The 26,353-nt window shown below is 39.0% G+C and overlaps 1 protein-coding gene across 3 annotated transcripts in view; it reads right to left on the bottom strand.

Moving 5' to 3' along the window:
* Positions 1-24,216, bottom strand: part of jmjd1cb (jumonji domain containing 1Cb) — a 129,966-nt gene extending 105,750 nt beyond the window's left edge. For 2 of the 3 annotated variants that reach the window (XM_017431847.3, XM_017431846.3), the window contains exon 1: positions 24,025-24,215. In XM_017431847.3, the coding sequence (XP_017287336.1) occupies positions 24,025-24,180 (156 nt within the window). In that variant the 5' untranslated portion in view covers positions 24,181-24,215. Of the gene's footprint in view, positions 1-24,024 lie in introns of all 3 variants that reach the window. The other variant, XM_025009500.2, reaches the window with a different exon arrangement.
* Positions 24,217-26,353: the final 2,137 nt, after the last annotated feature.

Here is a 26,353-nt window from a genome sequence, read left to right on the forward strand (position 1 = left end):
GGGAGGGGGGCGGTAAGAGGCCTTGATAATGGATAGGGGGGCGCTGGCCCAAAAAAGGTTGAGAAACACTGATCTAAGGAGTCATCTGCGTAAACACCAACCGCCTGTCACTATTGTAAGGTAAGCTGATGTTTCACCTCATGCTGTTTAAAATGGTATGATTTGTCTGTTCAAATTCTCACTGGCTTCATAGATATTTTTGACTAACTCACTGTCTTTAGCATTTAAAGCTAATAAAATAGCCTCAGTATCCTTTTTATTTGTTAAAACACAACAGTCTGAATGCTGGATGCATCGTGTGGATCCTGCACACTGTAAAAAACCTGGTGCATATTTGTTCATTTCAGTTGTTGAACATCAACTGCACAAATTTATTATTTCTCATTGCAATTATTGTGCAATGAGAAATAATTGATGAGTCAGCGTTTACACAATTGTTTTCCTGTGGGATATCTTTGTACATTTTCCTGAAATCTACTTCTGAACACTTTGTGCTATTTTAGCTATTCATATATGAAAACCCTCGGCTCATTCAGGAAATGAATGCTGTGACTTTTGGATTTGGTTACTTCGATACTTCTTAAAATATTTAACTTTATTTACAAATATGTTTTGTCCATAGAAATACACTTTTGTGTAACTCCTTCAAAAATGTTCTCTTTGAAATCTGCTTCAGCAAACTCGCTGTATTTTGGTCTACTTTTGCTCCTTTTAGATGGAATTTTGATACTTACAACTTCTACCTTTTTGCTACTTTTATCCTTTAGCTAGTGTTTTGCAACTTTTAGCTATCCTTTTGATACTTTTACCTTTTAGACCGCAATTTGATACTTCCAGCTTCTAGGCAGACCTTTGACACTTTAAACTTTTAGCTATTGTTTTGCCACCTTCACTGTTTACCTAGTGTTTTGCTCCTTTTCGGTTACAGATAGTTTTCAGCTTCTTTTAGCTTTAGCAACTCAGTTTCAGCTTCTTCAGCAAATTTTGGCAGTTATTCAGCACTCAGTTTTCTCTGTTTACAGAAAATTAAAGAAATGTATTTATAATTTTTTTTTGCAAAGTAAGAAGTTATTCTAAGGCGGCCTGTACAGATGAGGTGCTGAATGTAAGTATCGTAATTCGTAATCACCCTACTACTACTGCAAGAATAACAATAATAACATTAGATTTATGCAGCAGGAAAATCCAGTTGTACAGTTGACTTCACTCATTTTGCAACAACTTGCGCTTTAAGACTAGCACATTTGCCTATCTAACACATTTTGAAAATACTGTGAAAATATTGTACACCTAATTCTCTAAACGTTTCTTCCCGAGATGCTTAATTTTTCTTCTTCCTGAAACAAAGTGTAAGCATGCAGACACAGAAACAGTTTTTCTCCGTCATGCCGAAACTGCCCGCAAGCTGTGAAATACTACAAAAACATGGCACACCGTGCTCCCTTGGCTTTAATGCAACTCCAGCTACATTCCAACTGCTGACTGGTGCAGAGCTTGAAGATGTTAAACCATGTCCAAGCATGCTTTGTGTAGAGAATTTCAAAGAAAGCTGCCATTAAAGAGACATCTTATTTCTTTGCAAACAACGTGCATTTTGTCAAACAGAAAATGGTTCACTTCAACAAGTTAGCCTCATTAACTGTGGCCAAGATTAGGGGAGAAACACAGACATAAGAAGGTAAAATACAGCTAGACGTCCTGTTAGTGAGAGCAGCAGAATGAGTGCAGAGTTGTGTCCTGCCTGCTTGTGGACCAAGTGTGTGTGTGTGTGTGCATGTCTTTGGCAGCGTTTCAGACATCTGGTGAGGAGGTCAAGTTTCAGTCTGTGTGGAACCAATCAATGGAGCCAGCAGCAGAACACCCCTCCCTTCCTTCATCTGCTGCATTAGGGCTGACAATCACTCCCCTCCAAACACACACACACAGAACAAGCACACACACAAAGTTATGCATACACACCAAACACACCCACCTTTCAAACAATAGTGCGCTTTCAAGTCAATATATCTGCTGACAAATCTCATCACACGAGCCAGTAAATGTAAACACACACACACAACAAATCCATGCACAACTGAAATCCAATAGGGGAGCTTAACACACACAGACAGACACGTGTGGAGAAGGAACCTTGCCCTAGATTCTCAAGGAACAATCTCAAGTTACACCAACAGTGTAGCTGGATCGTGTGAAGACTTCAAGAGTCACTCAGGTCAGGGTGTGCTGCCCTGCAGAGACCTTTCTCAGCACATTCAGTCTGTCTGCATCCACACACATTTAGAATACACTTTTTGAGTTTTTAGATTTTACTATTGAGGGTTTGGGGAAAAGTCCTAATATTTTACGGTAAACAGCATTTAGTTTGAGTGTTTCAAAGAGAGCAAGAACGAACAGAAAAACGTCTTCTTGTTGGAATACATTTCAAAAAAAGCACAAATAAATTTAGATGTTTGTTTACATTCTTGAATGTCTTTGTTGGTGTTCTACCTTGACAATGCATACATAAGTGCAATCGTGAATAAGTTATTAAAAAATGTCTTTAATTTATTTTTAATATCTTAGAAAGATGTTAAACTCCTGAGGAAGTCCCATACTGCTGCTCTCTGTGTTGTGGTTACCACAGGAGAACATGGAACAATGTTCTGTTGTAAAGTCAACAGAAACTTTGGACTTCACATCCCACTTCACCCGCCACTGACACAAGCACACCGCCATCCAGGCAGGGTCTGTGCACACAACGTTTCATAACGTAGAGTGATGTTTACTCTGTTTCAATTTTTAACTCGACTTGCATCAAACTTATTTATTACCCTGTGGTTGCATAAATTACAGTCTTAATACCCTTTTCACACTTTCATGTGTCTACCTTGTGTTTATCCTGAGATAAGTTGCTGCAAGATCTGCTGTACTAGCATACCAAGTGTGATCTATCGGTCATGTTGGTCATGATGTGCCTCACATACACATCAGAACAATTTAAGGCTGCATAGCAGTGACCCAACAGTTAGGTTACATAATCTCATTCTACACTGTAAGGGTAGGAACAAATTTCTGTGTTTGTATCTGCCAAGAACACAAAGAAATACACCACTGACGTGCGGCTTTAACAAGACTGATAAAAACACAAGATAAATCCGTTGCTGCCCTTACTGCTCACTGAAACAACACTTCATTCCTCAGGAAAAGTGATTCAGTTAAAAGCATTTGTTTACTGTATTTCATTTAATGTTTCTGGGACTGATGAGACAAAGCTGGAACTTTTTGGCTCCGGTTACATGAATTGCGAGGGTTTTTTCTATTATTGTGAAACGGTACCCACAAATTTGCCAGAGTTTGTATAGCACTCAAATATGACTTACATAAAGTCATGTGGTTGCTGCTGCATACATAACTGGGTTGTTAAAGTACACGCAGCACTGTAAGAGGAACATCTTGTACATAGCATTTTTTCTTTTTGGTTCCAGTTGAGTTCTGTGTTCAGTCAGATGATGTGCTCTGATAAAAGAACAACAGTGTTATGTGTTCTCCAGACATGGACCTGGAAGAAACTGATGTTCAAATGGCTGTTGTGGGTTTGGACTTTACTTAAACAAGGGGAGAATAGAAGGCAAACAGTCTGAGATCTGCTGGAGTAGAGCAACAGAGAACACTAGCTGGAAATTCCAGAAGATGGTAGATGACAATGGGTAAATGCTGATAGAAGACTGACTGAAGAATTGAGGCAAGATGCTGCTCCTGAACACCACAAATAAGCTGCAACAACATTACACGGAACTACAAAATGGCACAAACATGAGATGATAGGTGCTAGCAGTGGGATTCTTTAGGCACCTCATGATTTGATTAGGATTTATATGGTTTGATATGATTATCTACAATTATCAGGTTTGTAAAAAAAAAAAACAAAACCACACAACAGGAGGCAGTGGGTAGGTTTATGATGTACAACCAAAACATTCTGAAACACAAATTTACTAATTGAAATGACTATGGCTTATTTTGCATAAATTAACACGGATTTCTATTTTATACAATAAATTATCAATAACCCTACTAAACCCAAGCTGCTGACCAATAATTAGCATAGATGCTAACTTAACACTGAAAATGCCAAAGAAAACCTAACATGATTAGAATCGTGTTTATCACTGAAAATTTATCCACAAATCAAACATTTCAAAGTCATTACTAAACATAGTCATACTGTTTACAGACATATATTCTTCAGTGTTAAAAAATATATATAAAAAACACAGCAACATGTTTTAACTACAGCAGCTATAGCAAGTGTACTAGGACAAACGACGCCACACACTAGCTGCTCTGCTCAGTCTCTTAAAGTGGCAGCACAGATTAATGTTAGCAAACTAGATTTTTTGACATCTCAAAATTGATTCAGAATCTTCCATGTCTGTGTAAACTCTATGCTGACGCCAGTAGCTCTGGTGACTTTATAAACTAAACAAAGAAAGAAATGAAGAAGCTACAGCTTCAGTTACAGGAACTTATTTTCCTTCAAACACTATGGGGTATAGTTGGTGGAGCTTCCATTAGAAAGCACATCTGTAAAGTCACTATGCAGCATCACTTTCATTTCCAACCCTTGTTACCCTGCAGGACTCCACAACTACAGCCACACCTTACTACGTCAACATGTTTGGCAGTAAATGCAACTTTTGAGAGCTCAGGGGCACACCCAACAGCCTTCTGTTTCAAGGTGTGTCTCACTGTCTCTACTTTTTACTCTCTTCGTACGGCGCATTTAAAAACAAAGCCTTGAATGTTCGCACCAAGATTTTTCAACCCACCCGCAGCTTTTCTTTCAGGCCTGAGTGGTAGAGTGGGGGCCGAACAAATTGACAGGGTGCCGGGGTGGTGGCTGAGGAAGGCAGAGAAGTCTGGCTAAATGTTTGTGCAACTGGCAGAGAAGAGTGTCTGCTTGGACGGAAGCTTGTCAGACATGCTGGTGTCTGAAACACTGCTCAAAAATGATAACAATTACCACAAACACTCTTCAGCTCTAACATCTACTGAACAGTTCCACAAATAGTGAAGAAACTCAAGTAAATAAAGGCCTAGCATTCCTTGAGGGAACACATATCCCCTGCCTAATGTTGAGAAATGAAAAAGTTGTAGCCATTTTGGTCAAACCTTGGCAATAACATTATGTGTGATCTCATACGATATTACAATATCTCAGGTGATCTGTTGGAAATTTGTGAAATTTGTGATATAAAAAGTGATGACGAGTTTTGTATTTCATGGCTTTCAGAAACACTTGTGAAGCTGAAAACTATCATTACTACGAGTGTTGTCGTAAAAAAGGAGGAAAACAACAAAAGCAATAACAGGAATGATACCTACAGTAGGAAAAGTAATCTACTCATGAAGCAAGTAACATAAACTGACAATTATTTAGGTAAGTGACTCATTGGTTTTTGACCTGTAGGATGCACAAGAAGTTTAAGATGAAGAGGTCAACATGAATTCAAGAAATCCCGTCTTCATGATAAGAACTAATTCAAAGCTGCTTTGAGACAAAAGAATAAGAGGATAAAAAGAAGGCAGAAGAAAACGAGTTGTTTGGTTTGAAATTTTTCCTCTCTAAACTAACAAGAGTTAACTTGTTTAATTACAGTTCACATTCCAGCTGGCATATATCAAATACTGGGCCAACTCCTATTGAGGTTAACTCAATGTCAAGTTTCAAACCTGATGTGCAAAACATCCTAATGCCTGAGGACTGAATGCCGTTTCTGAACATTCAGAATGAATGTTGGCTTCTGCATTCCTAACCTCTTTTCTAAACAAAACATGATGTGTGTAAATACAATCCTCTTGTGTTGTCAATGACTCTCAGCTACTACCACACCAGATTTTAGCTCAATATCTGTAAAACTGACTTAGTCACAGCCATTTTTCTGTTGACTAATGTCAATTAGTTGGGGAAACCATACTGAATTAGAAAAAAAACACTGAAAAGTAACCAGTTGTAGATATACAACTAATGATTATTTCCATTAAAGTTTCATTAAAATCCATCCAGTGGTTCATGAGACATTTTGCTAAAAGACAAGGTTCACTCCAACAGGTAATGCCAAAGCTTTAAGCAAAGATCTTAGCCAATGAGTAGCACTCGTTGTATATGTTGTAAATTACTCTCAGCTACTACCACATAAAATTTTTGCACAATATCTGTAAAACTGACTGAGTTATAGCCATTTTTTGTTTGCAAAGGTTGGTTAGCTGTGGCAGCTATCTTGAGTTTGACTGACTCCAAAGGTTTATCAGTTGTGGATGTACATCCAGTGATTAGTGATTACTTTCTGCAAGTTCCATTAATCTCCCCACTGGTTTATGAGAAATGTTGGTAACAGACACACACACACACACAAGTACAGGGAAAAGCATTATCGCCTGCCTTTTTTTTTGCTGGCAGAAAGAAAAAAATTAAACAAAAACAACAACAAATTTAAGTGTTTTTTGATTATTTTTTTAATAACTGCCCTAAGTGGACCAAAAACTATAGTCAAACCTTTAAAAAAAAGCTTGAACATTAAATGGAGGGACAAAAACTCGGAGTCTTCGCCTGCACATAATACTCCCTCTTTAAGTTCTAGTGAGTATAGTAGAGGCACGGGTCAAAGGTCAAATTGTTCACACAGCTCTTGTGTGAGTGGAAGCAGCCGAGAAGGGAGGAGTGAACATTATACCATCTGGAAAGAGTTAGCTCACTGCTGCACAAACAGAACTTTTCTCATTCGCTGCGAGCTGAAAGTACACATCAGGTTCTACTCACTGCAAATACGCTCAACCAACTTCTTCTTCTCTTACGAACATGAAGGAACCTGTGTAGAACTTAAAACCAGTAACACAAAAAAAGAATCAAACAAGCAACTTTCGCCTCAGGGTTTAGAAACAGCAAAGCCCTACCTGCATCTGTACAACAACACAGAAATAAGCATAATCCAACGACTTCTGAATACTGATGACAGATAAAAATCAGCGCACCTATTTCAGTGATCATGTTTAGGTTAAAAACAAAAACAATTTACTAATTTTCAAGAAAACATTCAGATCCAGTTTATAATCTTTCCATAACTGATTTAAACAAAATGCTGCTATTAGAGAAGTAATTAAAGGTCTAGCATTCCTTCAAGGAATGAACATCTACTTCCTCCTTTCACACCAGTTTTAGACTAACATCATCTTCTGATGAGATATGATGGAGTTGTAGCCATTTTGATCAAACCATGAAGATAACGTTATGAGTGCTCTCATGAAAAATCTCAAAATGTCAAACTCAGAGTATTCGTTGCAAATAACTAAGCTACTACTTCATTATATTGTAGCTCAATAATTGTAAAATTGACTGAGTTAGAGTCATTTCTGTGCTTACTAAAGTCATCTGGCTGTGGTGGCCATCTTGAATTGGGTTGGCTCTTTGATTGTGCATTTTAAGTAAAACCACTCTTCAAATTCGTTCAGTAAATAATCCTGCAAGCCAGGGATTCGGTCCTTTTGTCACTGGTCCAGTGGTTTAACATGGAAGGGTATGCACATATGTACATCTGACTTTTGATTTTTATAATCCTTTCAAACTATGAGAGCAGAAATCCACTAGGAAGCACAGAGTTGTTGACAGTCACATTAATTCTTTGAATTTGCCCATATTAACTGGACTTCAAATATTCAATTCATCCCTAGTTGATTCCTAAAGTTAAGATGGACATCCTATGATGATTTCCTGAAAGCTTCATTAAAATCCATCCAGTGGCTCCTAAGGTATTTTGCTGAAAGAGTTGACTTCAAATAAGTAATAATCAAATTTTAAAGAAAGAAGTTGCACAATCCATTAGTGTACAGATTGTGTATTAGTAATCAGTCACAGCTACTAACACACCAAACTTTAGGTTAATATCTGTTTACGTGACTGAATTACAGGCATTTTTGTGTTTAAGGTTTTTTGGCTGTGGCAGCCTTGAATCGGGTCATGATTACTTTCTGAGCGTTCCATTAAAATCTGTGTAGAGGTTTATGAGATATTTTGCTAACAGAGTTGACGCCAACAGTTAATTCCAAAGTTTTAAGCAAAAGTGATGGATCCATCCAATGACCGACATCTACAACTGGACGAATACTTTCTGCAAGTTTCATTAAAATCTGTCCAAAGATGCATGAGATATTTTGCCAACACACACATATAGAGAAAAACATAATCGCCCTTTCACCTTCAGTGGTGGGTGATAGTGTTGTTATGCGCCACCTCAGGTGATGATTCTTGGCAGTAAATGGGTGTTCTGCAGTCCTTTCTCATCTCTACACAGCATCACCTTTACTCTGGAAATCTCAGCTGTGGCAGCAGCAAATGAAATAAGTTTTTTATGCGGTACCATAAATTCAGAATAACCCCAAAAATACACAACCGTAGCGTGATGAAAATGTGATACTCTGAAGCCAGTTACCCAGTCATGGCCTGGAGGAAATGTAGTGAAGTAAACAAGAGCACCCACAAGGAGGCAGAGACATCAGTGTTATATCTGGCATTCTGCTGGCTGGGAGTGTGATTTAACAGAAAACCAAGTGCGAACTGACAAAAATCTGAAGCAGAAAACATTTCTGCGAGGCTGCAGAAGAAGCCGGAGTGCAAGAAAGAGCGCTCTAACAGAGAATCTGAGGGCAGACACACATGGTTTAGGGGGGGGAAACAGAGAAAAATCTGTGAAGAAAGCAAAACACCAGCAAGCAAATAAGGTCACACTGTGGACCTCAGACATTAAATTTAAGGCCTATCATCCTTTGAAGGAATGCATATTGACCATCGACTCATTCACTGCTTTGGTCAAACCTTGAAAACAACGTTAAGTGCAAGCTCATGCAAAATCATGAGATGGTAAACTCAGAGTGCATGTTGCGAATGACTCTCAGCTACTACCACATTAAGCTCAGTATCTGTAAAAGTGACTGAATGATTTGCCATTTTTGTGCTGAACAATGCCGATTTACTGTGGCAGCCAACTTGAACTGGACTGACTCCAAAGGTTTGTCAGCTGTAGATGTACATTTAGAAATGAAAATTTCATTACAATCTGTCCAGTGGTTCATGAGATATTTTGCTAACAGACACACACACACAGACAACAGCCTAATGATTTGCCTTTGCCTTTCGGCAGAGAGCGATAAATACACACATTCAAATGCAGCAGCAGTGTATTAGACAAACAATCAGATGTAAATCAACAAGCAGCAGCACCTGTGAACAAACCGTTTCGTTCTGCTTGACTAATCGATTTGCATGCTAAATTCAAACACAACCATTATTTTTAAACCTCTGGACATGGTCTTAATTTAAGATGTAACTGAACTAAAGGACTTGTTCCACCTGGAACACATAAAAACCATGTTTTATGTTAAACCAGTTTAGTTTCCTCCCTGTGTGCTGCTGCTGTAATCTGGGCCTGAAAGAGTTAAGCTGTGTGCAGTGAATGAACTCAAAGGAACTGGCATTCACGTGGCTAAGCCGCTGTTGCTATGGGAGAAAGGCCAGACAGAGGATAAAACCCCTCTCTCTGAGTCGCACTCACGTTCCCATTTTCTCTCTCTTTCCCTTCTCCTCCTCTCGCTCCTTCCATCTCTTGCCTGAAAGCCTGGCTGGCTGGAAAAACCAAACAGCTAATGAGAGGACCCAGCTCTTGAACTGCCTCCCTCTTCTTCTTTTCATTTTTCAAATAGCGTTCAGCCTTTTCTTTCATTTTAGCTCCTCCAAAACATCAGCTCCTCGCTCACCTTCGTATTTCTGCCTCTCTCCATCCCTGTGTGTTTCTGTAATATCAGAATGGCAGCCAGTGAGTCATTCTCCAGAGCACACAGCTCGGCTGAATATACCAGGGAAAGAATAAAAAATAAACAAATTTAAAAAAAAAAATCAGGAAAAAAAACCCCAGCAGACATTCAATCTCTACCAGCTTGTTCTTCCACTTAGAAAATGTGGACTTGGTTGTCATCTGTGCACTTTAGAGACATTTTAAATGCTACAAGGAAATGATCACGATTAATTGGCAAAAGCGTCACCAATGCGAAAGGTCTTCAGGTTTGCATGACTCAAACCTGTTTAGGTGTATATTTAAAGTGATACAGAGTGACACTGTAAGAGCAGCAGGAGCTTGTAACCTTGTGCAGAGAAAAGCAGGGTGCAAGTGTGCAAGTATTGCAGCATTTCTGTGCAGTCTTCATGTATTTTGCATCACTGCCTGCAATGGTTGAACACCAGAATGTAGTTTGGCCCAAATGCGTGAGAGAATACACGTTACAGGATTCTAAACTAAGATCACCAGGAGTGGCTCCTGAGCATAAATATTAGTGGGGCAGACATTTGCTTCCCGAATCCGTAACCACACAAATTTTACTATCTGTGTGAAAAAAAGATGGGATCTATGTTGCTGAATATTTATTTTGTTGCTTTTTTGTGCACAAAGTTGAAGCCTTTTTTTCCTCTCTCCCACAGGTCGTGGTTCTGTCTTGTGAAAACAGTCTGGTATATTAATTAAATCAAAGAAACGGATGCCTTCTGCACACACAGCCACCCAAAACATGAGTATTTTTCCATTTTAACTGCGTAAAATAAAACAGACAGGTACACAGCTTTCTGGCTTGGATTTCTATTTTGATTTGAAGTCATTATCCTACAATAAAACTCCAGATTAACAAAGGTAAATAGGGGGAACAAATCAAAAACTATAAAACTGAAGAAGTGGTGCATGCATATATATTCACCCCCTTTCACTTTAAACCCCCAATCATTAGGTCCAGAAGTCACATAATTAGTTAAAGAAGTTCCACCTGTGGCTGATCTAAGTGTAGATGGACAGAAAATATACCTATCATGTTGTAGAGAATGTCCTGTTGTATGTCTCCCGTCTGTTTTTAGTTTTCTGTGTTCTGTTCATGTTTGTCTGCTCCAAGCTGCTGACTGATAATTTATCTTTAGTCTCACAAATGGATTTCTAAACAGAAAATCTCCACTGTTGGACACAGCAGGTCGTGCTGTAGCTATTCCTGCATTAAATAAGATCAAGTGAAATCCAGAGTTAGCAGCACCTGAATCAATGAAGTAAAATCAACAGAATGTGTCCACAGGGCCCAATGAGACACTGACTGCTGACAAGATGATATGATGAATCTACTGATGAATGCAGGCTGTAATCTGTCCTGCCCCATAATTGAAATGAATCACTAACATATAGTTGAAAAACACAAGGCAAGCTAAATAATTAAATTACATTATTAGGAGGAACTACTTTTTGGGGCAAATGATTTTTAATGGTGGGGTTATGACCCACCTGCCGCACCTACAGGAAACAAAAATCACCAATATCTTGTAAAAAAAAAAAAGAAGTGAGGGCTAGTAAATAATTACTTCGTGGAAATTCATTGTAAAAGCAACAGCAGCTTTGCTGTTATGATCACCACGATAAAGCTAACTCACAATCCCAGAAATAAAAGTGACAACATATTTTTATGTTGTACATGGGCTGGGGAGTATACATTTTAAATACATCTCCCTGAAATTATAACACAGTTCACGGTATTGGTGTTTTATGTGTTGGTGCTTGAAACAAATTCACCTAAGTCTTAACTTTAAAAACATTTTAAAATTTAAATGAATTAGTAGATAAATGTAAAAATCAATGCCCAAAGTGCAATATAGCAATTTCTTTTTTGAAGAAGAAGAGTTGTCTCTCATTCTGCTTTCACCAAATTTTAGATAGCCTGAAGAAATAAAGACATATCATAGATTATAGATATAAATTATTCTATTTAGTCATAGACACTTTTAGTTAGGAAATGATGAGATTGTAATCAATAAATGAGTTTTAATCTCATGTCTTTTGTGTTATAATCATATGTCTTAATACACCAAATCACACCAACTTTTAAACATTTTTTGGGGGGGGCACACACCACAACTGGTGCCTTCTACTTATACTTTTTAGCCTACTACCATTCTGGAAGGGAAACCCCTGAAAAAACAAAAATAAAATGCTGTAATTAACAGGGAATCCCTGTATAATGTTTCTTGTAACACACTGTAACATTGTTTTAAATCAGTGACAGTTTTACTCCTGTAAATACTTCAGTGTATTTGTTACAGGGCAGCTACGACTGTATCAGTCTGAAACGATCAATCACAACAAAAATCACAGACTTGTTTTTATTTAACCTGTTGGTACAACACCAGGAAGAATAAGAAGGCTGTGACAAATTGTTAGTACTGTTTACATTTTTCCAGCAACACACATGTCTGCGATAAACAGCAAAGGAACCCAAAACAAAACTTCAAGAAGTCACAACAAAATCTGTTGTCTTAGTCTTATTTATAGTCACTGCCACAAAGAAAAACAGACAAAAATACCTTCCCATAAAACTTTCACACTGCTGACTTTTACTAATATATACAATGCTTACAACAAGGACATGAAGTCATTAAATAATGATTAAAAGAGGTCAAACTTCTCTCCAGTTCCACCTCTCTATCTGTTGGGTTAGATTCTTATCAGGCCTTGAAACTGAACCAATTATTTAAAATCAAGTGGTACATCCTCAAACTTCGTTTTCAATACGCTTATTAATAGTTTCATAGTTACTGGTGAAAAGAAATAAATGAAAATACTTCAATATTTTGCTGTAGAAAATTGCTTTTATATTCATTATAAAAAGAAAAATCTACCAATAATTGAAATCATCAAACAAAGAAAATGCAACAAACATCGAATTTAAGTCTAGGTTGCTAAAAGAAAGAAGCAACTTCATTGCAAACCATTTTAAACTGAAAAATCTCATAAGACTCAAGGCATTTTCAGGCCGGATAAGAAAACCTGTAAAAGTGCATTGTTCTTCAGATCTACTATGATAAGTCAGCACTCAGAGTATGTGTTGAACCAGGTTGACTCCAATAAAGTAAACAGTTGTAGATGTACAGCCAACAACTGTGTTCTGAGAGTTTTATTAAAATTCATTCAGTGGTTCATAAAATATTTTCTTAACAGACAAACACACACAGTCAAAGACACAAGCGCTTACATGATGTAGCTCCTTCATGGTGTAAGCACTTTTTGTGTACACTAAACAATTAACAATATCGTAGTACAAGATGGGCGGCAAATTGTCGGGCTCGTCCGACATTTCCTCTTTTCTCACCTCAAATGGGTCAATCCCAACAGTAGCGGAAAGTTTTTTACATATATATTTCTCTCCTACATTGGACAAGAATGAGTAAATACCTGTTTGCTTAGTTTGCTTTGAAGCCATCGTTGTCTAGTGCTTACCTCCCAACATGGCGAAACTATCTTTTCCGGCTGAGACTTGTGGGAACTATGTATACCCCACATGCACAGAGAGACGACTCAAGCTGGATTTATACTCCTCATAAAGTGAAGACATCTGCTCTCGCTCATGTAGTTGCGAGATGTTCTTTTCTGAACCGACATTTTATACTCGACAAGAAACGGCAGGCAGAACTCCTGGAAAGCCCCTCCCTACAGGGTCTCTACTCTTCCATCCCTGTACAGATCTTTGCTTCCTTTATTGCGACCAGACATTTTTATTATACTGACTGAGACAGTAAACGTTGTTTGGCATTTGCAAAATTTGTCACAAAGAGACTGCCACCGTTGGTGACAGACGGTACACAATAACAAGCGAACGAAGGGAAAATGTTCCGACACTCCCCGGCAAAGACATACTTACTCCCAGCCAACACAGCTACAAAGAGCCACCTGGGTCTCAACAGTCTCCTCTGTGCACAATAACTGTGATATCTCCTTACACAAGCTCTTCGCCATTTCACCATCTTTATAAGTTGAAAATGACTGGGTTTTCTAACAGCCTCGGTCTGCTGCTCTTCAGTGGAGCAGTTAAAGCGAAATGACTCCATAGGCCTGCACCTACCTTTCTGTATAAACACGCCCACAACAAAGCTCTGACCAATCACACAATACTTGATGCGGACCAGAGAGAAAGAGTTCGGCCTGAACATGGCATTGAAAACGAGGCTGTCGAAGCTCCTGGGAGAACAAATTTTTGTCATGCAACTACGTCAGCGAGAACAGGTTTCTGCACTTCAAGTGGAGTATGAATCAAGCTTTGTTCTCACATTTTCTTGCTTTCAAATCAAAGATGTGGGTAAAAAAAAGAAAAAAAAAACATTCACGAGAGCTTTGAATTTCTCAAAATGTTTTTAATGAGGAGAATAAGCAGAATAAAAGACCAAAGAGACCAAAGGTTTGGGGCTATATTAAACTGAAAAAAGGTGAAAATATGTTTTAGTAAAATCAAAATGTTTACCAAAATATTTATTGTTATTCGTACCTTGGGTCTGTATTATCTAATGTTTAGTTGTTTGTTGTATATTTCTTATCTTTCTGCTGTCTGACCCTTTTGTTTTTGCTGCCGCTTGACCAGCATGTTTAGTTAAAATGAGAATTTGTTCAAACTGACTAACCTGGTCAAATAAAGATCAATCAATCAGTCAAATAAACTAACTCTGTAACGTTCTTATGAAAAGGATCACAGATTGTTGAGCTTTCACATTTTCAGCAGAGAGGACTTAAAAGATCTCTGTGTGTTGAAGAGCTTAGATGACATCAAGCTGATTCAGTGTCACAGAAGTAATTTCAGAAAAACCCAAAAACAAAGAACCAAACAGCATGTTTGCATGGGAGTCTCGGGTATGTCTTTGATTCAGCTTTACAAACCTGCAGGTTACTTTTATTACTTTGGAACAGTAACAACAAAAACCTGCAAAGGTCAAAAATCACACTGAGATCTCATTCCTGAACAAAGATCTGCGCAATCCAGGAGACTTGGCTTTTTCCGTAAAGACAAATGTTCTGGAAAGAGTTTATCTACGAAATAAATAACCAAACGGATCTTTCGTGGTGTACTATCAAAATAATATATATATATATATATATATATATATATATATATATATATATATATTAAAGTTGACAGGAAAGTTGAAAATATGGCTATTTATTATGTGATATTGTAAGATATTTGTGTCAAATATTTACACAAATATAGTTTTACAAAAAGGGACTTGAAATACTTTTTATTACAAATTTTTAATACAAATTGTTTGCAACTAATTTGAATCCTAATTTATGTCACATTTACAAAGAAATTAAATTAACATCAATGAAAAAGTGCAAACAAGGCACCAACACACGTCTCACATCAAGGCCAATGTATAACAACAAAACTGAAAAACAGAGAGATGCTGTACTTTACTGTGCTTTTTGTGGTACAGGCTGCATGTTGGATCACTATATGTAACAACAAAACAAAGCATATCTAATGCTGAATTTAATAGCTTAATTTTACTGTTAACAAGGATAAATTAGCACACGACATATTATTATTTTCATTAAGTACAAAACCTGCTTACTATATTTGGTCTTGTAAAGCCATCCACTGAATTTCGGCTCAACTAACCATTTTTGGGTAAACCCGCTCGTTATGTTTATTGCTGTGGCTCTCTCACAGAGGGATCATATAAATGATGATACAGGCGAACCAGCTCTGCTAGAGAACCAAAATCGTCCATTCTGAATGAAGCGCGGTGCGTGCAGTGCGTGTGATCCATGCAAAGTTACAAAAATTGGGAAGTGCAGGACCATGAGACGCAACACCGCGTGGGACCTTCGCACAGGGGAGGGGATAGCATGATTGCGTCACCGTTGGCGCGCCCAACTGATCTACAGTGTAAAAAAATTATGTATTTTACAATAAACAAGAGAGCTTAGCATGGCGACGGGGGCAGTATAGCCTGGCGGCACGCCAGGCTTATAATACACTTGGGGAAACCCTGCACTGCATGTAAAAGTGGTCCAAATCCAAGTTTATTAACCATATGCAGGGGTTCCCCAGGAAAAGAGGCCAAGCCTGGTGGTAGGTGGCTGTTCGCAGGCCGACCGCGATTTAGTAAAAAAAAATGATTAAAGTTGACAGGAAAGTTGAAAATATGGCTATTTATTATGTGATATTGTAAGATAAATATTTGACACAAATATACAACTACGGTTTTACAAAAAGGCACTTTTGAAATACTTTTTTTAACAAACAAATACAATTAAAATAAATAAATAATAATAAATAATTGATTGCACCTAATTTGAATCCTAATTTAGGTCACATTTACAAATAACGTAAAAAAAAAAGTGCAAACAAAGCACCAACACACGTCTCACATCAAGGCCAATGAATAACAACAGAGAACTCTGAAAAACAGAGAGATGCTGTACTGCACTGCACAGGCTGCATCTTGGGACACTACATCTAAAAACAAAACATATCTAATGCTGAATTTAATAGAATAATTTTACTGTTAAACAAGGATAAATTAGCTCTCATCATATTAATATTTTCACTACGTACAAAACACGCTTACTATATTCGGTCTTGTAAACCCACCCTCTGAGTTTCGGCTCAACTAACCATTTTTGGTTAAACCTGCTCGTGATGTTTATTGCTGCGGCTCCGATGACCTGCTAACTCCAGGTAGCTGAAGGTGGCTCTGCCTCAGGGCTCATTAGAGTCCCGCAGGGCTGCGCGAAGACCGCAAACAACCTGAGCGGATGGTGGAGGTGTTTATACTTGGCGCTTACGTCGGAGCAGTATTCTCCAAAAAGAGAGGGGGCAGTACGCTACTTAACCAGTGGAAATACGGTAAAAAGAGAGGAGATGGTTGAATGGAGCACGGCGTGCGTGCTCCGCGCCATGTTATAAAAGGTGCACGACACGACATCGCGTGGGACCTTCACACAGGGGTGGGGACAGCGCGATTGCGTCACTGTTGGTGCGTGTTGGCATTTTTTTTTTTTTTTAAATCCAAGCCAGTCACTTTGTGTTACTAAATTATATATATATTCAGTGTTTTTCAAAGTTACCTCATTCTGAATGGTCATGTTGCACTTTATCCGACTTTCACATCACTTAAGTAGAGGTATGTGGATCAATCCAAATATTGATATTACTGATACCAACATCCTGCAGTTTAAAACTCAGATCTCTGCATGTCTTCAGCTACAGAATAGAAGTCCAGTTGCTTTGTCCTTTTTCAACTTTTTTGATTTGTCATGTCCTGGATGACTGAGAATCTGCACCAACATATGACACCAACATTAGTGTTACATCGTATTGACACTAGTCTGATGGGATCGATACTTGAGTTTGTTATACTTTTAGCATGTTGCTCCCGTTCCAGAAGTGCAATTCTGCACTGAAGTGAGCAAGAAGCAGCAAGGTCAAATGCAAACACTGGACCAAACAAACATGGCAGAAAATAAATTTTTGGGCTCTGATTACACAACAACTTTAGAGCCGATACACACTGATACAGCATCCATATTTACTTCTGTAAACACAGCATGCTGCATGTGATGTTACATCTTCTTCTTCTCACTGAAGTCTGATGACCGTTGCATTTAAATTCTGATGTGAAAACTCTGGGCTTTTTCTGTGATGTTTGATAAACACAAAGTTATGATCTGGTTTGAGATTCTGTTCCAGACTGACTAGTGTGTTGTCATTCCTCATTTTTACTACCCACAGCACAGAACAACCATGTTAATCTAATAAATTAGTTGAGGACAAGAATAATTGAATCACATTAAGATGTTAATTTGTGTCAGTAAAGCCAACAGACAGGCACACCAAGCAAAAAATAAGGCAACATGTATCTGCCCTAAATTTGTTCAAAGAATATCAACATTTGTGGACACACAAGAGGGCGAAAGACATGGCTGACCAAGACACGTGCACTGAAAGCCAGTGTTTGGAACTCTTCAAGTTCCATGAAGTTAAAGGAAAAAATTATTTGAGTCCACATTCGGCTGTTGAAAACCTGGGCTTGTGCGCAAGTTTTGCACTCTGAAGCCACAATAGAACATGATCATCACAGCTATTCCCACGCTCCACAACAGGACCAAAACCAAAGTGGTGGAAACACTGAAGAAAGCAGGTCAGATAACTCTAACGCCATTCATTGTCACAGAACCCTATGTTACTGTATCACTCTGCATTTTCACTGATTTTGTTCATTTAGTTGAGTGAACTCTGTTTTATACTGCCGTGTAGAACAATGTTAGAACTATGTTACAGAAAAGAAGCAGTGCTCATTCAAACGTGTCGACCCCGACATGTTTCAATAACGCACCACCTCTATTTTCATTTCATTTTTGTTACTTTTAGCCCTCATGGTTCTGCTGGACACAGCAGCTGTTGAGGACAAAAGTTGAACACATTCCTGGGGTTTTGTGGGAAGTCTGCAGGCCTACAGAACACTTTATGGCTGCTCTACAGGCAGTGTTTCATGAAGTGCTGTGTGTGTGTGTGTGTGTGTGTGTGTGTGTGGGTCTGTGTGTCTGACAGAGCTGGGGGATGGGTAGATCCAGCCAGCCAGCCCATCCTGGCTTCAGATTTCATTCTGTTTCCTTAGGCACCAAAAACACATCAACACTCTGTATCCAGTTACTGGAAGACCACATTATCTGGTTGTCACACAGAAAAACTGAAGCTTCACACGTAAATACCAGCCTTATTAAAAACATTACTATTGGCGCTCAACTACAAACGCAATTTATTTCACTCAGATGAAATGTATTCTTTCCCTGTTTCTTAAATCACAACACTGAGGTGTGTCTGTACTAAAGTACTGTACTAAAATATAACATCAAAATTATACCGCAATATCTACAGAACATTTTATGTTAAGCAGGTAGCAGCATTTATTAACACAAACAGAAAAGAAGGATTTTCAGCTTGATTTTAAATAAGCTTCTGCATCTGATGACAGTGTAAAGTTATTGCTATAATTATCACGCCAAAAACAGACACGTGGTTAACTTTTAACATGTCCTTATTGTCCCAAAAAGTGAAATTTTCAAAGCCGGAACCTGCTGGAATAATATCTTTAAAAGATTTATTTTCTTGTCGAACTGCAGTGCACCAAGGAGTGAGAGTGCACAGAGGAGAGGAGGGAAAGTGTCACCACAGTTATTGTTAGTTCAGTTAGAAACCTTAACCAGCCATGGCTTCATTGTTTTAGATAAAACCTTAATGCAAAACTAACAGTGAATAAGCATGGATGGAGAAAATGAGGCGTAAACCCATAAAGCCTCTCCATCCGCTGTGCGTCATGATGCACACACAGCCAGAAATCAGGGAGGAGAGCGCCAAAAGGAGGAAACTGTTACAAACTCTGCGCCACACTGAAGCTTCGATTTATCTGTAACTTACTAAAAATGTGGGCTGTTTTTGGCTGTTGTTTGTCAGATGTTTTCTAAATCTTGCAATCAAAGGTGCATCTTAACCACAAGGCAAAGCTGTGTTTTTTATATTTTGTATATATATATATATAAATTTTGAGGGGTAGCACTCTGTAGCAGAACTTTATCTGTGGATCAGTGCAGAAGCAGCACAACTGGGCCTTCTCAACTCGACCAAACCTCACACATACACAAATGCACAGAGATAAAACTGGTAACAGCTGTAACTAGAACTGCAAGCAGTTATCAATGGGTTCCAAGCCTCCACGCTCCGCCCCTATCCACGTGCTCTGCTCCCGACGTCCCGCCGGCGTGGCTTCGCTGCCTCTCTTAGCAAGTGGGCCGAGGCGCACCAGGACGGTGCGTACTCAAAGGCGCTTTGTAAGACGCAACGGTATAATTTGTGAAGAAAGCTCGGGAAGGAAAAGCTAACTGCCATTTGGTACCACACAGAGCCAAAGAAATAAATTCATAAAGAATTCAATATTCATTCGAAAAATACAAAAATATTCTCAGATGATCAAGTCTACATCTGTAACAATATGCATTTATCTCCATGTTCCTAGACAAAATGCATTTTCAATAGAGAATTGTTCAATGTGATGTTATGGTACACTTATCTGCAGGGACTAATGAAATCTGACTAACTGACTAATGACTGATTTGTAACAGCTTTAAACATCCAAGGGGTGAATACTTTTTATAAGCACTATATGTTGAACATCAGTCTTAGCTACTACCACACCAAATATCAATATCTGTAAAAAATAAAAATGAAAAATGACAGCCTTATAAACATTTTTAAGTTTTTGAGGTCATTTGTGATGGCCATTTTGAATTGGGTTTGAATCCAAAAGTTATTTAGTTGTAGATGTACAATCAGTGACTACTTTCTGAGAGTTTCATTAAAATTTGTCCAGCGGCTCAGGAAATATGTTGCGAACAAACAGAGATATACACAAACACAGGCAAATAAAAAAAACTTATCATTCGCATTTCAGTGGCAGGCGATAATTAAACCTTGCAACTATTCAGGACTGTGACCGAAGGCTGTGTCACCTAAACAGTTTGACCTTAAATTCTAAACACAGAAGTAAACAACGAGCAGCAACACAAACCTGTCAAAGCAGAAACACCTTTTGGATAGGGTCCAAATCCTCTGACAAACAGTGTGTAACAGCATCAGTCATTTCCATAAATCACTTAGTCTTCCTATCATTTAAAGTGCACAAAGTGATTGCTGCAGTGAAGCTTTGTTTTTTGCCTTTACGCCTCTTGAACAGCTTAAACTTCCTCCCAGTGGCCTTAGTTGCCTCGTACTCCGCTGCATTTTCTCTACAGATTATTAAAAAAAGATTTGTTTTTTTGTTTTTACCTTTAGTGTGCTTGCAAATACAAATCTGAAACAGATTTCTTTAACATTTCTGAGGTAGTTAGAATGATCAACCATTTAAAATCAGCAAGTATTGTTCTTATGGTTTACTGATGTTTAACACTGTCCAGACAAAAGAATAGTGTCTGCATAAATTGTTAGGTCATTGTAAAATCTCAACTATTTCAACTGCCCAACTCATATTTCACAATACTATGAATCTGACATCCAACCAGTAAAGGCCTACACATTTAACATACTACGCATTTCAAATTTAGGTCTTTCAATTTCTTGATGTTCACAAATGCTACAGTACATTTAGACTTCAGTGTGAAAGCATTTTTATTCTTTGTGCACATCTGCATTCTAGACAATGCTGTTATTCATGAGCCTAACACACACACACAAACATACTGCAAAAACCGTGCATGGATATATGTGGAAGGTTCTTGCCCATTCACAGCCAGTTATTTTCTGCTGATTAGCCACATGACGATGAACCTCAGGTCAGTCTGAAACAACAAACTGACAGCTGTGCTACTGTACACACACAGTGGACTGTAATGTACAACAAAGGCTCTTCTAGGCAATATGGCCTGCTGGCTGCCTTGGTTGTTGTGGATCCAGATGAGTGTGGCAGTTTGCGCTCATGAACATTTCCTTTCAACATTTCAGACTCCAGAACTGTTCTATGTTTATTGTCAAAGCAATATTATTAATAATAAGTTTGCCATCTTTACAAGCAAAATCAATAACACATTATTACTAAACGATACTACATTTGATGGTTAATTTTCATCCAAGCAGAGTAATAGTTAACTCACTGTTCTCAAAGCTTTGTTTAAATTTTATCTTTCAGATTTTCAGTTTCAAAACTAAACCATGATTGCATTAAAACTCAATACATAACCATTTCATCAACATTAAATGGTCAACATTCTGTCCAATAAACACTTGACAGAAACCTCACAGCTCGGCTTGACACACTTCTAATCTAATCTGGAATCCTTTGCTACTGTATTCACTGAGCCATTTAAGCCCCTTGCTAACAAGACTGTACCCCATTGTATGGATTAAAGCAGAACACCACTCTCTGCCTAAATCACATCACACACAAGGACCTGTTCAATGGGGGATTTAAGAAGCTGGAAGCGTGGTCTCCATACAAACAGACACATGCAATTTTCAATGGAATTACCACTGAGAGGAGCATTTAACTGTGCAATTATAAGTAATTCATGGAGTTACGTTGCCTCCCTTTGCTCTGTGACAAATCCTAACAAATTAAAGGCTTTTCTTTTCTTTAAAGGAATGCATATCAATCGTAGGAATATCTGAACATGAAGCAGGAAGGTGAGAACTAAATGAATCAACAGAAGTCAACACCTTGACACATTATCTGAGATGTATTTTTTTATATTTGTATATATCCTCTCTGGCCTGGGAACACCTTGGGATCCCCCAGGAGGAGCTGGAGAGTGTCGCTGGGGACAGCGATGTCTGGGTTTATCTCCTGGACCTGTTGCCTCCACGACCCGACCACGGCTGAGGGGTCCAAGATGGATGGATGAGTTTTTTTGTTGTTTTATTTTTAGTAATGGCAATGTCCATTTAGTTTACATGGCAGCAATGGGATGTAAAACTTTTACTAGGACCATCTTGTGAGGACCCTGTACCCACTCTGGTTTCAACTTTTGGGTTCATATACGAAGTCCAGTATTTCTTTGCATGCCAGTGGTTACATACGAATCTCGCTTAACATATTAAATCTTAGCTCAATATCTGTAATTGACTGAGTTACAGACATTTTGTTTTGTTTTATAAAGTCAATTGACTGTGGCGGTGATCATGAATCAGGTTGACTCCAAAAGGAAATCAGTTGCACATGTACATCAAATGATCACTTTCTTAAAATTTTGTTAAAATTCATCCAGTGGTTCAAGAGATATTTTGCTAACAGACAGACGCGGGCAAAGACGTTGTCTTTTGTCTTCTGGTGGTGGTCGATAATAACTTTATATGAATTCAGAGCAGTGCAGAGGAAAGGACCTTCACTGCCATCTGATGAGGAAAGCAGCATGAGCGGCCAAGAACAAAACAGAATCCCAGCCAATATGCCGAGCCTTAGCCTTTATTGTATGGGGTAAACACACAAAAATCTGAACTCCAATTACATTAGACACAAAGAATGGCCCTGTGACAGCTCTTAGAAGATGATATTTGTTCAATCTGATGACTTGCTGTCATCAATATACAAAGACAATGATCAAATCAGACCTGTGCTGGCGTTCACTCTGTTATCTGCACAGGCAGATAGAAGGAGTCTGGGAACAAAAGAAAACGGAGGACAGGCACACTGACTGCACACTGTGTACTGGGGAATACTAAGAACACAACCAAGGGCTTGTCAACCAACACACTCTCATTGTTTGATTCTTTTGTCACCCACTCCTAATAACATTTTTCCCTTTAAACGAGGGTCCGCCACTCAAAGACAGCCTGGTGACTTGATTAATAACATGTAAAACAGGTACCAGTCATTAATTATTTTTGCTGCTCTGTAACCCAGTGCTGACAGCATGTTCCCTTTCAGATCTGAAGACAAACTGACCATTGTTCAGCCTACAGCAAGACCATTTTAGGGGTTTTATCCGACTCCAGGCATTCCTGCCCCTCTCTGTCCAAGTGGATGGGGGTTATTGTTGTTGGGCAAGAAATAAGTAAAAAAAAAAAGGCACACGGGGCTATATCATTAGGCCTAAAAAACAGCATAACCACGACCTAATAATAAGGATTAGTTTAAGTCTGTAAGGCGGGAGGAACTCTGAAAGCCGTCAGCTGATTTGCAGTATACAGCAGATTAAAACATTCAACTTCTGTCTGTCTGTCTGGGGAGTAAAATTCCTACACACTTCTCCACAAACCTGCCAGGGGTTTGTTTTTTTCCCTGAATCCCTTCGCCCACAGTGCTTTGAGGGTTCTTACCATGACCGGAATATGAAAAACACAGGTCTGTCTCGATCTGGACTGGATTATGTGAAGGAGTTTAATGAAAATAAACCGAGAACTAACTAGTGTTTGCTTCCCTCGGAATAATAACCCCCTGCTGGCAGTCTGCCTCTCGTTGACTTTCTTGTTTAAGTGGTTAAAATAAAGGAGAAACAGACCAACCTAACGCGACAGTGAGGACAAACGAGCCCGGAGTGCCTCAGCCTGGCAGAGCTATAACATGGACTCGCTGGCTAGCCGACAACTAGAATTTTCCCATTTTGCTTCGCATGTAACAGAGCCGAGGAGAGAGGGGGAAATCAACGCTTTCCTTACCGCCAGGTCGGAGCTGTCGCTGTCACGGTGGTTGACGGCTCGAATAACCCCGGACCTCCAAAGCCAGCGAGCGATGTCGCCGATTTCAGGTGGCTCGTCCCCGCTGACACAGAGGAACCGCTTACCGACCAGCTCCGGCCGAGCCTCGACTGCCATGGCCCTTTAGCTGGTCGAACTCGGTCCCCCCCACCCCCCCTCCCCCAAGAAAACTTCCCAACAACGACGCCCCTACAGACCTGTCATTTACGACGGTAGAGTGGCCATGAAAAATCCAAGGGTGTACCAGAAAAAAAAAAAAAAAAAAAAAAAAAGGGAGTAAAAAAACTTCTTCGTTGTTATTCTGTGGAAAACCCGACCGTGGGGATTTAAATGAACAGCAGTCTCCACCCGCTAAAACGTCGGTCTTGTGAAAGAAGCAGTCGAACACTGAACAGCACCGAATCCATGGCTGTGTCTCTCCGCCGAATCCCGAAGCCTTCGCTGACCGCACCACGGTGGTATCCCTCCGCACAGCCGAGCTCCCGTAACATCGGTTCTATTTTTACCAAGGAACAAATGTTCGTTCCTGTCCAAGTGCCACGAGCCACGAGCCCAACGGGCCTGCAGGAGAACACAAAGGCTCCTGGCTCTGTTCTAAAAACTGTTTTTAACCCTTACTGCTGTGTGTTCTTAGTGTTAGAGCGATTAAAAACGAGAACATCAGGATTCATCTGTAGTCTATTAAAACAGGACTGGAAAATTTAAGGTGGATGATTGTGTGGAATAAATACAAGTATTTTACTGATGCACACACACATAGGCTAAAATTAGCAAAATACCAGCTAAAAGGAGCATAAGAAGACAAGAATAGAACAAATCTGCTGAAACAGGTTTTAAAAAGAACGATGTTTTGAAGGAACTGAAGAGATCTTGATGTATTTCTACACGAAAGAGTTCTGTAAAGAAAGTTAAACATTTTGAAAAGAATAAAAGTTGCCAAAAAACACACAAAGTCAAACCTTTGTGTGTTTTTTGGCAACTTTTATACTTTTCAAAAAGTTTAACTTTCTTTACAGAACTCTTTTGTGTAGAAATCAAAACGTTCAGCTCGTTTCAGCTCAACGTTCAGCGACTGAACTGAACGTTTTGATTTATGAATGGTTTAAAAAAAAACAAATTCTTCATACAATGGTTTGACTGAAACAATTGTGTGGGAGAAACTTTAAACAGGAAACAATAGTGTGAATACTGATTCAGCATTTTCACAGTAAGGGTGCTTATGCAATGGCACCCTTAAATGAAATACAGATTTGCACATTTCACATTTGCTTTTAAATTAATATCAAGAAAGCAGTACAATAGATAACTGATCATCCTCTGCATCAAAGCTACTTGTACTCATTCAGAAATAAATGTCTAAAAGTGTCTTTGTGTTCCATTGGTTTTGAGCTTCAAATACAAAGCCTATATTTAGCATATTTATAATTAACTTCGTTCATTATTACTGGTTGTTAATTTCTTTATTTGGTTTAAATCTCACAGTGAGCCAAGTTTGTGATGTCATGAGAATTTGAAATGCTTCTCAGAGGTTTGGTCTCTTTCTGTCAGTGATTTATCTGTTTCTATTGTGAACTGTTTATATTTGAGGACTCGTGGGCTGGAAAGGAGCAAGACAGACAGAGAATAAGTCAAAGCCACTGAGGAAGAATGATAGGGGGAATATTTTGGCATACGCTGTGAGTGTGAGGTTCTGACATGACGTTCATGCTACAGTGCTGCTCTTACTTGTGTGTATTATAACTTTGTGTGTGTACAGACAACTTCTCAAGACAGAACAGACTTGCATGGGAGGCATGGAGAAACCAGTCAGATTGGATCATCCTTCTGGGTGTGATGCAAGACAGGAGTACAAAGAAAGTGGATGATGTGTTTCCAGTATAGCAGGGAATCATTTAAAAACATCCTGATGACTAGAGACAAAAGAGGGCTGAAAAAACAGAAAGACGAAGAACAAAACATAGATTAAACTTGGGTTAGAGTATCAGCAGCAACATTTGGAATTAAAAGAATTCCTTAAAGGAATGCACGTCACCCACCATTTTCATGCAGGATTTTTAGTCTAAAATTAGTTATTGAGAAATGATGGCATTGTAGATGTTCATCCATCCATCCATTCTCTTCCGCTTATCCGGGGTCGGGTCGCGGAGGTAGCAGCCTAAACAGGGAGACCCAGACTTCCCTCTCCCCAGCTACTTGGGCCAGCTCCTCCGGGGGAATCCCAAGGCGTTCCCAGGCCAGCCGAGAAACATAGTCCCTCCAGCGTGTCCTGGGTCTTCCCCGGGGCCTCCTC

The sequence above is a fragment of the Kryptolebias marmoratus genome, linkage group LG2 (assembly GCF_001649575.2).
Source record: "Kryptolebias marmoratus isolate JLee-2015 linkage group LG2, ASM164957v2, whole genome shotgun sequence".
NCBI lineage: Eukaryota > Metazoa > Chordata > Actinopteri > Cyprinodontiformes > Rivulidae > Kryptolebias > Kryptolebias marmoratus.